The sequence below is a fragment of the Sebastes umbrosus genome, chromosome 1, assembly GCF_015220745.1.
Source record: "Sebastes umbrosus isolate fSebUmb1 chromosome 1, fSebUmb1.pri, whole genome shotgun sequence".
Classification (NCBI taxonomy): domain Eukaryota; kingdom Metazoa; phylum Chordata; class Actinopteri; order Perciformes; family Sebastidae; genus Sebastes; species Sebastes umbrosus.
Genome location: NC_051269.1, coordinates 40,328,967 through 40,347,066, shown reverse-complemented (window position 1 = coordinate 40,347,066; position 18,100 = coordinate 40,328,967). Strand labels below are relative to the sequence as shown.

At 37.1% G+C, this 18,100-nt stretch overlaps 2 protein-coding genes across 3 annotated transcripts; one reads left to right on the top strand and one right to left on the bottom strand.

The window, feature by feature from the left end:
• The first annotated feature begins 1,089 nt into the window (after positions 1-1,089).
• On the top strand, positions 1,090-11,374 carry rpn2 (ribophorin II). Of its 2 annotated transcripts, XM_037776920.1 has the most exons (18): positions 1,090-1,230; positions 1,561-1,751; positions 1,849-1,944; positions 3,303-3,478; positions 3,598-3,673; positions 3,807-3,941; positions 4,028-4,204; positions 4,295-4,413; positions 4,729-4,834; positions 5,952-6,043; positions 6,142-6,256; positions 6,421-6,615; positions 6,720-6,806; positions 6,910-7,005; positions 7,615-7,690; positions 9,429-9,558; positions 10,133-10,231; positions 10,696-11,374. In XM_037776920.1, the coding sequence occupies exons 1-17, from the start codon at positions 1,218-1,220 to the stop codon at positions 10,182-10,184; spliced, it is 1,932 nt and encodes a 643-aa protein (XP_037632848.1). In that variant the 5' UTR covers positions 1,090-1,217; the 3' UTR covers positions 10,185-10,231; positions 10,696-11,374. The 2 variants fall into 2 exon arrangements, with proteins under 2 accessions (XP_037632848.1, XP_037632857.1); XM_037776929.1 differs by lacking the exon at positions 10,133-10,231.
• Positions 11,375-13,538: 2,164 nt separating this feature from the next.
• ghrh (growth hormone releasing hormone) lies at positions 13,539-16,407 on the bottom strand. Its single transcript, XM_037773028.1, is given in 5 exon segments — positions 13,539-13,689; positions 13,816-13,920; positions 15,087-15,191; positions 15,991-16,099; positions 16,322-16,407. Coding segments are annotated over 4 exon segments (438 nt in total). The 5' UTR covers positions 16,068-16,099; positions 16,322-16,407.
• Between the last annotated feature and the right edge of the window lie 1,693 nt (positions 16,408-18,100).

The following is an 18,100-nucleotide window of genomic DNA, read 5'->3' as shown; positions in this document are numbered from 1 at the left end:
TATATGTGTATGTATATGTATATATATATAGTATATGTATGTATATGTGTATGTGTATATATGTATATATTGCAGGTTGTATTACATGTGCATATTGTATATTACAAAACTGTATATTGTAAATAATAATTTGCGCATATAAGAAAAGATAACAAATAGTCAATATGATTAAGATAAATATGTAAGTAATGAATTGGTATTGTGATTAAGTTATATTATCAGTAATGAATTGGTATTCTGGATTGATAACAAATGTATATTTTGATAAGGATAATTATATCAGTAATTAATTTATATTTCTGTATGATAGAGATAAAAGGTAATAATTATAGTTAGAGTAATTATAAATAATAATTATAGTTAGACAAATTTAGGAACATTTAATTAGAGTATATGTATGGCTCAATAAGGAAGCTGGTTAATAATTAATAATTGACTTATGGAGAAGAGGTGGGATTAAACAAGTTTATACTTCTTCTGGTGATGGGTTGAAGGGGGAGCACAAATATAAATCAATTTAAAAAGCTATACAAGAAAGATATTTTTGGGAGGTATATGGTTGAAGAAGAGTTGTGTTAAAGGTTGGTTATATACTTTTTAACTCCGGATGTATTTGTGGGTTGTAAATAAACTTGGGATGCTGTTCATATATTCAACTTGGGATGTAAATAAATCTGGGATAGTTTTTATATTATATTATATTATCATTCTATGATATATGAGTTATTAGAGGAGAAGTGAGAAAGGGGTAGGGTAATATAAGTTTTTCTTCTACCTACTCCTTTTCGGACACTATAACTCTTGTTTTGTTTGTTATTATTTTGTATCTGTTTTTATTTATTATATGTTCGAAATAAAGTCTTTCAAAGTCAAAAGTCAAAGTCAATCTTTTTTGAATTATGTAAATCAAGGCATCAAGTGTTGACAATTAATTTTTCTTACGCTTTTCATTTTATGTAAATACTACTTGTTTCTGACTGTCCACATGTTGGTATGATCTTTTTTTTTGTATTTTACATGTTCGAAATACATTTTGAAATGAAAAATTAAATAAATGGCACTTCACAGCTGGGATTTACTCGACGTGTACTTACCGTGGCTTTTATTTTGAAACGTCGAACGCACCGCCGGATATTGTACCTTTTGGTGACAGCTCACTCTCTGAGAAACCGGAAGCTCTCGTCCGTTTTGGTGACGCTGCATTAGACTCTCAAGACATGGACCGGTCTAGTAAGTGAATTAATTCAAACAGTTTGAATATAACGTTAGATACGGGAGGTTTTTTGTGTTATTTACATTTTGAATGCTGTTATGGAGTCGCTAGTTATATGATAGTTGTATAAAAAGCCCTCTGGTTGATGCAGTGTGTTGCTTCCTGCTGATGCTAACGTTAGCTAACCTCGTAGCTTCAACCTGCAATGGACGTTTATCTCAATGAATGAAGACACAAGAGATAGTACATGATAAGAATGTGTTGTCTCCTCTCCACGGTGGTAAACCGGTGCATACACCTTCCGACCAGCCAGCAGGTTAACATCTGTCCTCTCTCTGTGTCTGCAGGGCTGTTCGGGTTGGTTTTCCTCAGCCTTGCTCTCGCTGGAGCTCAGGCGCTCACACCGGCGCACCACCTCTCCCTGTCCGATGTGGCCCGGCTGCAGAACCTCCTGAGCCAACAATTCACCGATCTGGACTCTGCATACTACTCTGTTGTTGGTCTGACCAAGCTTGGAGCAACTGTTCCTGATCACGAGGTAAGAAAATATATATTCTGATATAGAAAACAGTCATATTTCAATTATCTGGATAGTAGAGATATGACATGAAATGTTGATTGTTTTTGTTTTGTAGGAAGTATGCCAGTTTATCAAATCCCAGCTGGATCCCACTAGCGTTGACTCTCTCTTCTTTGCTGCGGAGACCAGTCAAGCCATTTCAGGATGTGAGGTATGCATGCATGCCTCGGCCTTCTTATCTGTCCTACTGCTTTTCATTATATGCAAATGCATTTTTTTTTTGGAGTAGATAAATGTGTAGTTGGGCTGCACAATATAGGAAAAAATATATTTCACAATGTTAAGAAGATCCTCTTCTCATAACAAATCACCGTATTTGATTTGATTTGGGGAGCACAAAACTGCTAATAGTACAAAAAAATCCAAACTATGGCTGTTCATTACAATCATGCAGGACATGGGAGTCCCTCTTCCCTGAAAGCAATTGCCCTCGAAGTCATACCTAATCATATAAGAGCTGGCGATAGACTAAGAAAACTCCTCCAACAAGCAACTAATATCCCCTGACCTTCTAAACATCATGTACATTTAAAGTCCAGTGACTATCGTTTAATCATATTTACAATGTTTTTGCATATCAACATTTTTACCACCACTTATCTGGGCATTATGCAATACTCCTCAACCTGACAAATTGGCATATGCCGATTTATTCCTTAATAATGCCAATTTTGTAATTAAAATATAGTAGTATTTGCTTTGATTATCTGGTTATTGAGTTTTGTCCTGTTTGGGGAAATGTCTCCATCTTGCAGAAGTATTATATTTCACTGCGGTATTGCAGGTAGTACTGGTACATATATATTTAATTGTTTGCCTATCTCCTTGTATATACTTATTACTGAAATTCATTGAAAGGTATGTAGAGTTCGCTACATATATTTGAGGTATGGATATTTATTTTGTTAGTTTATTTGATATTGTTTTCAGTTTTCTGAACATTCCTTATTAGTATTCGTTGGGTATTTTCAGGATTTTTTCCACCTTATGTAAATTATGTATTATGCTTTTTCTCTCCTTATATCTCTTTGACATACTATATGCTTGCATGCGGCCCTTGATAACGCTTTAGCGCCTTCTATTGTTTATATACATGGCTTTATGACTGCCACCCACGGCTAGTATATAATCCTGACTGATCAGTTGTTTGTCAGACCCTGATGAAGATCTAGAGTCAATACGCGTCGGCCTGTTTTATTGCCTATGCTCAGAAAATAAAATTACTATATATTTTTTCACCTGAAGTATTTTTTTCCATGGTTGTCTGCACTACTTGAGGATTATTTATCCAGCAAGCAAGACTTCCTGTATTCTGTTTCATGTACTTTTACCTGCCTTACTAAAGAGCAGTGCTTCTTTCCTCTGTTTTAAACTCACTGTATTTGTTTGGGTATTTGAAATCCACATCATTGCTTCATGATCATTGACATGGCAAAGTGGACGATGCTCTACTATAATGCAATCCCATAAGAACCAACTATTTATATGAGATTTTTGTTCACTTCATAGATCCCTGTGTCCAATGAAACCCGCGACATCCTCCTGGCAGCAGTTAGTGAGGATTCGACCATGACTCAGATCCACAGAGCCGTGAGCGCACTCAGCTCTCTGGGGCTTCCTCTGGCTTCCCAGGAAGTTGTAGGTGCCTTGACAGGTCGCATCAACAAAGAGGACAACGTTATGGCGTAAGTGTTACCTGTGTGGGTTTGGGAGTGCAGTATCATTCTTTGTCATTCTTGCAGTGCTCATGAGCAAATGATCGGAGCAATTTAATTCACAACAAATGTATGTTCTCTCTGAACAGTATCACTTCAGCTCTGCAGACCGCCGCCCGCCTTTCCCAGCAGGCAGAACTTGGAGGAATACTGGAGGAAATTGAGGTGAGCTCTTTAACTTCCACCAGGTGGTGCTGTGTCACTGTGATTTTACTTGGCGCAAGACACACTGGACACTTAATTTTGCAGGTTTTAGTTTTTTTAACAGAAAACACTTTTTTTGCTTTTTTCCTCTCAGGATTTGACCGCTCGTTTGGATGACCTTGGTGGCATCTACCTCCAGTTTGAAGAGGGACTTGAGGCGACTGCCATGTTTGTGACCGCTGCTTATTCCCTGTCAGATCATGTGGACATGGAGCCCCCTCTGAAGGAGGTATGATTTCTGTCTGTCAGGTGTTGGCTTTTCTCTGCATGGGTTTTTCCTCTCTGAAACTGATGTTAGACATGTTCTCCCCACAGGACCAGGTCATCCAGCTGGTGAACTCCATCTTCAGCAAGAAATCCTGGGACTCTCTGGCTGAGGCCTTCAGCGTGGCAAGTGCCGCCGCTGCTCTCTCCAACAACCGCTTCCATGTGCCTGTCATTGTCAGTGCTCAGGGCCCAGCCACAGTGTCCCACAGCCAGCCAACCCTGCAGGTACAGATGTTGGATCTCAACCGAGCTACAGTCCCTCTTGGTGGTTTTCAATCCGCTCATAGTGACGCTGTTTCTCTGTCTGATTCACAGCTCCTAGTTACTGATGTCATGTCTCAACCTCTGGCCATGGCCAACGTGCTGGTGGAATCTGCGTACGCTGTGGCCTCCAAAAGCGTCATTCTCAGCCAAGCTCCATTCACACTTAATGAGTATGTATCATTAGAGAGACAAGTTTACCCAGGTTCCCCTCTACTTGAAAATTATACCAAAAGCTGGAAGAAATAAACACACACATGTCCTTTCATTACCTCATTACTCAGCCCAAAAAACTTTCCTAGTGTTGACAGAAATGCAGTTTGAATGATGACGCAAATAATAACATCACACAAATGTAATTGATCTTTTCCATTGACTGTGTAGATTATGTTTAACTCAGCACATTCAGTTTCTTTACAAGATTTAAGTACTGCCTGGTTTTGGTAGAACATACACCGTATTATTATTTTTTTTCTTCTGATTTTCAGTGGCATCTTTGAACTGAACTTCATGTCCACCCAGCCAGCCAGTGGATATTACCAGTTTACCGTTGCAGTGACCGGGGATACCCGGCTTGTTGCCAACCATGTTGAGGTGAGGTGGCGGTCAGAATTGGAGTCATTTAACTATAGTGGAATGGATTAGCCAATTTTTATGCATGTAGTTAGGCTGGACAATATGGCTTATGAATAATATCTTGATATTTTTTAGGCTATACCGCGATATACGATATATATCTTGATATTTTAATATTTTATCTAAAATAACATAACTGTTTGATTTAACCCTCTGGTGCATATGATCATTCTCGCAAACTAATCTGAACCCTCTGAGGTGGTATACTGTCATATTGAAGTCAGATTGGTCTTGAAATTTGACTGATTATTTACACAGTTGAAATTTCATTTTTCTCTATAATACAGTTTGCAGGCAGTAGTTTTAAATCATTTATTTTACTTAATATTTATCCATTTTGTTTGATTTATTTATTTATTATTTTACAGACTGACTGATTTATTGAATAAATATGAGATTACCAATCACATTTACCTGAAAGGTCACTTTTATTTTCTTACACGCTCTTACCATAATGCCATAATGCCTATACACCTTCCGCAAAACAACGTTAGAGCTAACTTTGACCATCTTTTTCAAAGTGGAGACTGGCATCTTCCATCAACGTTTCCAATCTCAACATGTATAAAATCGCTTTGGTGCTTTACTTCTTTTGCTCTCTCCAGGCTCTTTCCCTGTTCCCTCTAGATACAAAAACGCACGCCCACTGACACTCGCCCTGAGGAGTGTGAGAGGGAGAGAGCCGTGGGAGAAGCGAAACGAACGAGAACGAGTCTCATGCGGCGGCTTAAAAAAAAAAATGTGACAATTTGTCCTCTATGTTTGCGATATAGTCATTTACTACATCCCATGTAGAACAAGCCACAATACATTAAGTATATTTGATATATCGCCCACCCCTACATGTAGTCATAGATTTGAATGTTTTATATGTTTTTGGCTTTAATTGCCTTGGTGGAGAAAGTGATGCAAATGAGAATGTGCTGTTGAGTCAGAGAGGGGAGGTTGTGGCTGCAGCCTGTCCCACGTTGGCGGCCCATCTGAATATGATTGTAGTCATTCTTTGTTTAGGGATTAGTATGCTGCTCTCAAGCCCTTACTTGACTAACTTTGTGTCGTGACTGTCCACTTGTAGCTTAAAGTGAAGGTGTCCACTGAGGTGTCTGTCACTAGCATGGACCTCTCTGTGGTGGATAAGGACCAGAGCATTGGCACAAAGACCACCAGGTAAGGAAACAGAGTTTGATAAGTAAAGCCCTTTTTGCTGACCCTTAGTATCATGACAATAGGATACTATATGCTTTTCTTTTTTTTAAATGTCTCAGGGTGGACTATCCTTCCAAAGCTAAAATCTCCTTCACAGCAGACAGCCACCAAAACTTTGCTATGGCCTTCCAGCTGGTTGATGTCAACACTGGAGTGGAGCTTACCCCTCACCAGGTAAGTAACCAGAGTGTGGGACATGAACAGCAAACTGCTGGCATTACCATACAACCATTATATAGTTGGCCAAAACAATCATGAAAACAGCCAACTACTGCCACCAGAAAAATGTAGCTCTCAGTCTTGTTCAAGATTAAGACAATTTATTTTCTCTGTCGCAGACTTTTGTCCGGCTGCACAATCAGAAAACTAGCCAAGAGGTTGTGTTTGTGGCTGAACCCGACAGCAAGAATCTGTACAAGTTTGAGTTGGACACAGCAGAGCGGAAATCAGAGTTTGACTCCATGTCTGGTACCTATTCCCTCCACCTCATCGTTGGAGATGCTACTTTGGAGAATCCCATCTTGTGGAATGTGGTGAGTGTCTGTTCAGACTTGTTGGTGGCAATGAGGATTATTTACTGATGTAACAAGCCAGTGAGAAGTTGATATTGAATTCTAAAGTTGTAATCTTTTGAAAGGCCGATGTTATCCTGAAGTTTGTGGATGAGGAGGCCCCAGTGGTCATTCAGCCCAAGAATCTTTATGTGCCTAAACCAGAGATCCAGGTAATACTTATCCTACTCTTTATTTATATCAGCTTCACTGCCAGATGATGGAAAATGAAGCAGCATCAGTCCAGCTGTTCAAAATCTCCTCTTGTCTCTGCAGCACTTATTCAGGGAACCAGAGAAGAAGCCTCCCACAGTGGTTTCCAATACCTTCACTGCACTCATCTTGTCCCCCTTCCTACTTCTGCTCATCCTGGTAATATTTAAAACTAAAACGTTTTGCTCTGTTATTATTTTTGCCATCAGCTTAAAGGGATGGTTAGGATTTTTTTTTTTTGCTTTAAAAACAGCATAGATGGATATATCGGTTTCAGTTTCCCGTCAGAAAAGGTTGTCTGATGGCAAAGTAAAGCAGTGAAAGTATTCCTACAACTATCCTTTTAACTGTAGAGCAACTTGCATATGAAAATAATTTAGAAACCATTTGTCTTATTCAAAGGCCCGCCTAGAAACAAACCTACTTCCATTATTAATCAAAACCTTTCTTAATAGAGCATTCAGCTTTGTTATTATTGTTGTATGCACGGTGGTCTAGTTTCTTTCCCCAGAAAAGCTCTTCAGTAGGAAGCCTTCATAAACAGTGAATGAGGCTCCAGTAGTGCATGAATATAATGCTTGTTTTAATTTGAAATCACAAAAGCTATGGTGTATTTTTACCTGGCATTTGCAGTGCTGAGTAATAGTTATTGTTGCAGTGGATCAGTGCATTGTGTGTTAGGTGGTAAACAATTTTTCAGCCCCTTTGTTTGCAGCTCTTGCAGGGGATGAAACTCACATTGTCTTTTATTCCCCCTCTTGTCTGTAGTGGTTTAAGCTCGGAGCCAACATCTCCAACTTCAGCTTCACTCCCAGCACCATTCTGTTCCATGTAGGACACGCAGGTTAGTCGCAATCTTTGTTTATCGCAGATCTGATTGTTTTACAGCCTCTTCATCTACTATTCATCTGCTGTTGTTCAAGATGATAAGTGAATTGCAGTAATGACTGTGTGTGACATTGTGTATTATCATAATTAATTTCAGCGATGCATTATTCACGACATTCCACACACAAAATCTCGACATGAAACATCCCCCCCACCCCACCCACAACATCTCTAGAACATTAAGTCAGGTTTGTGTATGTCACAGCCAAGGTTCCATCCAAAGTTAGATAAAATTGTAATTTAATTTCCTTTCCATTCTGACAAAGCACAAACAATTTGGGTGTTCTGGTATTAAAAACATTACTCAAAGGTATAAAAATATTCCCAGAAGCTCATCCCATTAGGGCATTCGTAATGCGTGTAAAGGCAAATGTCAGTATTCTCATCAAAATGTTTGTCGTGGTATCAGTTTCTGGAATATGTGTCTTTATCAGAATATAAAAATAGGATGTAACAAAGAACTTGGGGTTGTTGTAATTTTTATTATATATTTCTGTAACAAACAAGAGTGGTTCCCAAACTTTTTTTAAACCATGACAGCCCTTAGAGACTTTTTTTCATGGACTTTGATCTGTTTTTTTTTATTTACCTCTCTTGTCACTTGAAGTTTTTAATATCTTTGCTGGCTAGAGGGTGACTTTTTTTTCCAGAGATGTCCCTTTAGTTTACTTTAATTGGCGCAATTGACAGTTTTTCCCTGCAGGTGAGCCATATATATGAGACAGCTAACTTACTAACTCACTCCATGAAAAGCTATAAGCCAAGTAGTTTTTACCGTACAGTGTGATTCCTTGTGGCCGGTGTTGCACCAAAATCTGTGACCATCGAAATCTGTGACCGCAGAGGAGCCAGCAACATATGAGGTCATCAATTCTGACGGCTGTCATCAGGAAATGTGACCCCACTGTTACCTGTGTAATGTTATACATTCAAGACAGAAAACACACAAAACTACATTGTTAATTTTTCAAGATTATTTCAATATTTTTACTTCAAAGATATATTCACAAAACTCTAAAAGAAAAGCAAAAGATAGTTACAGTGGAGTCACATTTTCTGACGACAGTCGTCAGAAATGGTGACCTCATTAGGCTGACTCCTCCGTGGTCACAGATTTCAGTGCAATACCGGCTTAGACCAGGTTGAGCACAATTGCCAAAAAGCCTGTTATGTTACTATGATAACCGTGCAACCGTAGACTGTTGTCACCAGTTTTAGCTGTGGCATAACTGCATATTTTAAATAATTTCATTTAAAAGGTTTATTTTAATATGGTGATTTCAGTCTGTTTTTTTTTTTGTTTGGTTGTTTTTTGGCCTATATTATAGAGGACGGAACCTGCCAAAATAAATAAATAAATTACGAGATAAATAAATAAATATGTCATTAAATGTTGCAAATATAATTATATTAAAAATAAATGTAGCCATTAATTGATAAAATGTGACATAAATTGATATTTCTGTTTCAATTTGCCCATTTATTTATTAATTTATTAATTCCCTTGTTTATTTTCTCTACTAATTATTTTTGCATTTGTATTTATTTATATATTTTTGCATTTATTTAGAAATGTAAATAACTCTTGCAGCACCCTTGGCCTCTCCTTAAAGCACCCAAGCCACTTGGGGATCCACTGATACACAGCCATTTAATTTGAATGTTAATGTTCCAACTCTGTTGTTTCATTTCAGCCATGCTGGGCCTGATGTACGTCTACTGGACTCATCTGAACATGTTCCAGACTCTGAAGTACCTGGCGATTATCGGCGGTGTAACCTTCCTCGCCGGGAACCGCATGCTGGCCCAGAAAGCAGTGAAGAGGTACGTCTCCTGATGGTGCCTGGGACAAATGGTTCCTAGAGAGTCCTTAGTCCCAGAGAGAAAGCCTTGCCCCCTTTCAGATGATGAGGACTCATTGTAGTTCTTAGCCTTAAACCTGAGGAAAAGTGCCTGTTCCATATCGTAGCTCCTCAGTTGGTCCCTAGAGGCTGATACCAGTGCCAGGCTCTCTGCCAGAAGGAGAGCTCGTGCCTACTTGGACCAGGAGAGAAGCGTAGCAGCAAGATCTGCAAGAGTGATGATCTAAGTGGGCAATTTCCTCACCATCAATATGTAGAGCCCTCAAAGGGCCAGAGTGAGCAATTTGTAGCCTGTGTCTTTGACAAAAAAAACGTCACTCTGTAATTGTTCACTTTTACTTCTTGCTGTTACGAAAGCCCATTTAACCTTTTTAAGCAAGTAGAATTTTGCAATGAATGATTTCACAAATGTCATATTTCCAGGGAGGACTTTGTTTTCCCCTTTTCTTTCCTGCTAGTCTCTGTCTCCTTGGAGCTGGTGCTTGTCTTTTTAACCCCTCTATCCACACCTCGCTGTCTCTGTACTCCTTTTTCAGGATTGCCGCAGAGCAAAGTAGTAGGTTGGCAAAGTATAGGAGCCTACGATAAAGCCCTGCCATTTGTAACAAATGAGTCGGTCGTGCTTCCAGGCTGAAGTAAGGGCATTCCTCATAGACTGCATCCTCAGTGCATTTCCATAATGGCTGGCCAGCGTGCATGGCTGTGTGGTGCTCGATCATTCTAACTCCCGAGTGTTCACATGTACTTGCCGCCCCTCCTCTTTGTTTGCCTCTCACTCATCCCACCATGATCATTACAACCATAGCCATACCGGCACTTTGGTAACCCCTCCATTGTGGTTCTGGTTGTGCCATTACATTTGAGTGACATGTTTTGTGTTCGTGTGCCAAGGTATGCATTGTCCAGATCTTAAGACATTTGTCATGACAATTTCTCTGTGGTCTTTGCCAAAATACATTGTTTGTTGTGCATTAAAACGCATGATCCAGCCTTTACATGACTTCGTCAAAGATCAGGCATTAAATAAAACCACAAAGTATTTCATTCATCTTCATGTTTGTAATAACTAACGTTTGCTTATTTTCTCTTTCTTTCACAGAATTGAGAAAAAATAAGAGCAAGAAAATTAAAAAGAAGACACTGACGAAGCTCATTTTTTGTGTCCAAGGAGTCATTCAACGATGCATCAAATCAGACTTTAAACATGGCGTGGCAGTTCAAGAATCCAATCAACAGTTTAAACATGCAGTTTGTCTGTGTTGCCAAATGGAAGAAATTGAGAAATCACAGCATCTCCGAGGACAAACGCTCACTGACAGATACTCTTACTGAGGACTGTAAAGCTACTGATCATTGCACTTCATCTTCCTGTGAGATTTGTTTTCTTGTTGTCCAACATGCGAGTCTTTTATAAGTGAGCTGGGGGGTTTTATTTGTGGTTTCTTGATGGATTTTGGGTTGATTTGTGTTTTTTTTTTTTTTTTTGTACATTCCTCTTTTTTTTGTTCAATGCCCATTTCACCTTGTAACAGAAGCTGTAAGTCAATTTGTTTCAGCTGATTGTAAAACCCATTGGCAGTCGCACTGATACGTTGAACGTTACTATCTATGCCAGTGTGTTTGCATGTTTGGTGCTTCCGATGGGTAGGAGGAGCGTTGGTCCACTATTTGATACACAGTTGGCGTCCCCCTAGAAAAAATGTTGATAATGAAATATGGGCAATTTGAGGAAGTGATGTTTTTGTAATGAAGAAGAGGAAATAAAGAATTTGAGGTGAGTCTAAGTTTCTTTCTTTCTTTCTTTCTTTAGTAGAAGGAAAATGGGAATCAAGACTGATTACATCTTAAGTATTTCTTTCGAATGGATTGAAAGAGTGAAGGTTGAGTGTAAAGAGGAGAAGCTGGGGAGACTTAGAGGAGTATTCAGATTCTTAATATCAATAACAGTAGTACTAGAAATCATTTTAGTTTTATTAGCATTAAATTCCCTCTGTGTTTCGTTAAAAGTGTTTCAAGAATGGATTGCATTTTTGTTGTGTCCCCATTTCTTAATCGCATGAGGAAGAAATCTCTAAGTATGGAGCGGCATGGAATGACAATTGTCCGTACATGTAAGTGGTATTAACAGACTTTTAAGGGCCTGCACACCCACACTTTTGTCCTGGCGGATTAGACTTAGAAATTGAGAAAATTATGATGTCACTTAGGGCTGGGCAATATGGAGAAAATCAAATGTCACAATATTTTTGATCAAATACCTCGATATCAATATTGCAACGATGTTAAAGGATTGACTATTTATGCTTTTACAAAATATTTACACTGAGATTTTTGATAAATAATCCTCAGTAATGTTGATATAATGACTAAGTGGGTAAAGGCAAATAATAAAACAGCGAGAACAGTCTGGTAAGTTAAGAAAATTACTAAATATATAATTGTGATTAATGTCATGATTGTCCATAGTTAATCACGATTAATCGCAAATTCATCACACATTTTTTATCTGTTCAAAATATACCTTAAAGGGAGATTTGCCAAGTATTTAATACTATGCTTGCTTTATGCAAATGTGTGTATTTATTTATCATTGGAAATCTATTAACAACACAAAACAATTACAAATATAGTCCAGAAACCCTCACAGGTACTGCATTTAGCATAAAAAATATGCTTAAATCATAACATGGCAAACTGCAGCCCAACAGGCAACAACAGCTGTCAGTGTGTCAGTGTGCTGACTTGACAATGACTTGCCCCCAAACTGCATGTGGTTATCATAAAGTGGGCATGTCTGTAAAGGGGAGACTCGTGGGTACCCATAGAACCTATTTTCATTCACATATCTTGAGGTCAGAGGTCAAGGGACCCCTTTGAAAATGGCCATGACAGTTTTTCCTTGCCAAAATGTTGCGTACATTTTGAGCGTTATTTAGCCACATTCCCAACAAGCTAGTATGACATGGTTGGTACCAATAGATTCCCTAGATTTTCTACTTTCATATGATTTCAGTATCTTCACTCTAGCTTTAAAGCTGAGCCAGCTACAACCTAAATATTGCAGATTCGTTAATGCGTTAAAAAAATTAGCGGTGTATAAATTAATTTGTGTTAACGCATTATTATCACTTTAACTTTGACAGCCTTAAACAATATATCACGTTACTGTAATGCAGCCTTTAAAACCAGGAAAAGACAGCACTTATGCCATATTACGATATCACGATATCCAAAATCTAAGACAATATCTAGTCTCATATCACAATAATGATATAATATCGATATATTGCCTGTGGACTGTATTGGACTGTAACTTTGCTAAACGGCCACTGTGGCCGCAAGTGACAATTACATGAAGTTAAAGCTTGGGTTGGTAATATTCTTCAAAAACATTGTTACAATGCAAATGCAATATTTTTCTCTAAAAGGTGGCAATGTAGAAGTATATAATACTCAAGTATAGTACGAATACCTCAGAACTGTATTTTTCACCACCGCCTAGTTCAGCATGACCACATAAATTATATGATGAGTCTTGACTCTTGAAAAAAGATAATGTTCAAGATTTCAGTAATATCATTAGTCCTTATTAGTATTTCAGTTAAACAATGTTACATCCTAGTATTTCTGCTAAAACAAGAGTTCACAACTTAAAGTTCCTCAGTGCCATTTATTCCACAGTCATGAGCCGGTCCGTAGTTTTTATTTTGTCACAGCTTTAATGGGAATAAAAAAATTACAATATAATTTTCATCTGTAAAGAACAGGTTGGAGGAAGAATAAGAAAACAAGCAGTGATGGTTATGAAAAGTGCCGCTGGTGAGGAGTACTGGCAGCCTTCAATCTGTCCAATCCACCAATCTCAACTCAGCAGTCTATAACGAGGACAGAATCAGGTTATTGACAGACTAACATGTCATTATGTGTTTATTAGAGTGTGTATTAGGCTTTAATGGTATTTATTTACCTGGGCCTCATGACATTCCCGTGCACTCCTCTGTATCTCTGATTGCTCTGGATGGATGTAAGATCTTCTTTATAGGTTCCTTCATAGATATCTGACTGACGTTTCACGTAACTCTCACTTCCATCTCTGTAGAAAAAAACAGTTAATGTTTCATTGTGTGTTTCTGTTGGCAACCTGTCCTGAAAACACAGCGTTGCTCCTGCTGTATTTGCACAGATTGAAGTGACATCATTCCTCCAGTGCTACACCTACCCCAGCCGTTTGCCCATGATTGTCTGAAGGAACTTCCTGGCAGAGATTTGGCCCAGGACTTTCCTGTAGCTGTTTGTAAAGATGGCGTCAGCGTGGCGTCCTGAGCTAAAAACAGAAAGAGGACAATTTACATCACTTCAGTTTTTACACAACAGTATTCTGGAATAGCTTTCAGAGAAAAAAATTAACTGCAGTGCAATGAAGCAGAAACAAAAATGCAGATAAAGGATGTATCTGTCCATTCACTATTGCCCAGCTTGAAGGGTCAGTTCACCTGAATTACAGAAAAAAGTACATTTTAAGATTCAAGTTTTTTATTATCATATGCACAACAATTACAGAGAAGAGATCATTGGCAATGAAAAATAACAATAACCAACAATGCTCATTAAATATGTTTATTTATTATTATAATATAATTTATTTTAATTTATGTTTAAAATAATTAATGCAAATAAATAATAAAAAGCATGCAAGTAAAAGCAAAATGAGTATTTTGGTTATATATATATATATATGTATATACATTTATATATTATATATAAATAATATCTCAGTTGTTGGCAATTAAAATCTTGGATCTCAGTTTCCCTCCTACAATGCTCATTAAATATGTATAAACAAAAAAAATGAAATAAAAAAAGCATGCAAGTAAAAGCAAAATGAGAATCTAAGACATAAAATAGTTAAAATATAGGGCTAAAATATAAACATGAACAAAATATAAAATAACGTTATATAAATTTGTGGTAGACAGTATTGCAAATTAATAAACTGATGTAAACAGGAATGTATAAATGTATATGCATAATGAGAAGTAATATATATATATATATATATATATATACATACACACACACACACACACACAGAGAGGTGTAAACAGTTTGTAAAACAGTAAAGTATAATATTTGCCCAGATTTTGAGATACTATTCTATCTGGCCTTAATAGTTCATACAAAAACTGATCACAGTGAGGTCTGTACATTATCCAGAGTAACTGGTACACCTTTTCTAAAAGGACATGCTGATGTTGAATTCTTTGTAAATTTCCACTGCTGTGAGCACCACAAAAGCAACTCCATTCACCTCTATTCTACTGGGGGGTGGAGGAAGAAATCTTAGAGGCAGATATCCAAAAAAAAGCTATCTGCATTGGTAGATACCACTAGAGGTAAGTGAGAAAAAAAATGTTTTATTTGTAATTTTGGTAAACCGACCCTTTAAGCCATATTTTAATTCAGCCACTCAGTCCATGTTAACAAACTGACCGTAACTCCGCTTGCTCCCTGGGAGGACTCGTGTCTTCCTTCATCTGCTCTGCTGGATTCTTTATAGAAGATGTCATCAGGATGGCTGTATCCCTCTGGCCGAACCTGAGAAATATCCGTTAACTTAATGAATGTAGAACATTGTATTCAAATATCTCCACAAACATTATACCATACTGATATGTAAATGTATTCAAAGTTTTGATGGTGAGGATGGATTTTAGACAAAGAAAAATAGCCTCAATCTGACAGCAAAACGCTCTAGCTCTTGTTAAATTATATATTCTGCTGCTTCAGCACAGGACACTGTAATTAAAGTGCTGTGTGAATGTAACGTGGTGACTAATCCAGACATCTTGACCCTTTTTAGCATAACAAGTGCAGAGGGCACAACTATGACATGCAAAGTAACCAGAGAAAGGTTTAAAACATCATACGCTTTGTGCATGGATATGGCTATATTCTTTTAGCCCTGACACTGTGATCAAGTCATCATCTATCAACCTGGAGCCCAAATTAGTGTTAATGTACGTTGTGTATCTTGTTTTATCTTGTATTTTCTGCTTTTAAATATTAAGATGTTTTCTATTTCCACTTGGTAAAGCTTTCTAAACACATCAGCTCTCTGAAGCTTAGAAACAGTTAATGATACAGATGATTGTATTTTTGTGGTGTTGTAATTTGTCAGAATTCTATTAAAAAATATATTTTATTCAGAGTAATAATCCTCAACCTCTTTTCAGTATTTCTGCCATCGATATGCATCTACAAAAATGAACAGCTGAGTTGAGCACTCATTAAAGATTTGAATAACTTTAAAAAACAAAACAAAAAAAAACACTCTACTAAAACACTAAAACTCAGTAATGGAAAGTAAGATTTCAGTAAATCTGTCAGGACTTACCTAATGGATGGGTAGAGTGGGGAGCCTGATAAAGACATGACCAGGCAACAAAACAGCAGCAGTGCAGCTTTCTCCATCCTCACAGCTAGTCCTGGAGAAGAATGGACAGCTAGAATAAATGACAGGAGTAGAAATTACATTAGAAAAAATGCTGAAACCACAGTTTCCCTCAACCAGCCTCATCGCTCTGCAGAAGGCACTGAAGTTGCCACATGCAGAGATGTATTATGGAAAACATTTACATTTAATCTAAAATGTTGAAAATTGTCAAAACAGAACAATTACACATATAATATACACATTACATTTACACATATGGTGGAAGAGTTACCTTGTTTTGTGTCAATTCTGAGCGTCCCTGCGGTTCCTCTTTACTTGGTGCCCGCCACTCTCATCATCTCTCACTGCCAGGAATCACTGGAACAGGACTGTTTGTTATCCCTGCATCCATGGTCAGTTTATACTGAACCTGTAGCTCCCAGTCACTCCCACGTCACACATGATCTCTCTTTCTCTCTCTCTCTCACTGAGCTGAGTTGTGAGGCATGCTCTCTCTTTCTTTTTATCCTTCTCTCCTTTCTCAAATTCAAATTTGCTTGAATTAAATACAGAAATGACAAAGCGTGTTGTACAAGGTTTACAATATAAGTATGATAATTCAGAATGTAGGGGAAAAACGACAACAAATTGTTGCAAACAAATAATTAAAAACAAATAAAAACATAAGACTATTTATGATAGAATGAGATATGGTTTATGTAGAAAATAAAATGCAATGATCATTTTGACAGCCATTACATTATCTTATACATACATTCTGCAAATTGTTCCCTAAAATAAAGTGTCTACAACTATCGCCTGTCAAGGAAATACAAATGCATCTATAGACCTTCATTTCAGAGGATTTTGTGCAAAGGATCCTGAAGGGGGCAACAAAAAAAACAAAAACAGAAACACGTTTTAAAAGTGTCTATGTTATTGGACATGATGAAAAACATCAAAAACATATGGACTAGAAGACATTTGAATAAACAGCTCTCTGATACAATTTTGAATAGATGACGTTATGTTTTTACATACTATTATTTATTGCAAGGCTACAGACTGCATTATTTCTAAGCTTTATTTTGTGCATGCCTGGTATTTAACAGTTGGTGCTACAGATGGATAGCATACCTATGGACAGAGTTTCTTCTGATAAATAGACAATGGTACATTCTGTCACTAGCTGGGATAATGTCTATGAGAAAAAGTTAATAAAAATTAACTTTTTATTATTATTATTATTATAATTATTATTATCATCATCATCATCATCATCATAATCATTATTATTATTATTATTATTGTTATTGTTATTATTATTACTACTATTATATTATTTTATATTATATGATATTGTATTGTATTGTATTGTATTGTATTGTATTATATTATATTATATTATATTATATTGTATTGTATTGTATTGTATTGTATTGTATTTTATTATATTAAACTGTATTGTATTGTATTGTATTGTATTGTATTATATTATATTGTATTATATTATATTATATTGTATTGTATTGTATTGTGTTGTATTGTATTGTATTATATTATATTATATTATATTATATTATTATTATTATTTGGACGCTACCCCACTCTTCCCCTTCCCCTCACTCTTGGGGCCGATTTTGGGACCATAACGTGAAAAACAATTGTGAACTGTATAAGTGTTCAGCTTTTAAGACTGATTCAAGATGTTGGTGATTTATTAAAAGCTCACTTCGAAGCTTTCGCCGACGTCCGGAACGTTGGTTTACGTCAATAAGTCTTTAGACGGACCGTGAAACTGGACGGACCCGGGGACATCTTTGGCTAACGGATTGTTTGATACAAGATAGTTCTCTGTCGTCTACTTCCGTTTTTGCCGAGCAAGAAACCGTTACATCTTTTATTTTCCTGTCATGGCTTTCAGGATTTAAGGAACAGTGTAGTAATAATAATATACCTGAGCTAATATAAGGTAGAGTTGCTGCACTGTTCCCAAAACTAATTATTATTATTTAATAACCTTCTAATTTATGACAGCTCAATGCCTTTTCCGGGTTTTAGATTCATTTTT

What these genes read in the sequence shown, in the direction of transcription:
- rpn2 (XM_037776920.1), top strand. An exon ending in GCTCCATTCACACTTAATGA is followed by an intron (nt 4,414 to 4,728) that starts GTATGTATCATT and finishes TCTGATTTTCAG; the next exon opens with TGGCATCTTTGAACTGAACT. An exon ending in TCCTACTTCTGCTCATCCTG is followed by an intron (nt 7,006 to 7,614) that starts GTAATATTTAAA and finishes TCTTGTCTGTAG; the next exon opens with TGGTTTAAGCTCGGAGCCAA.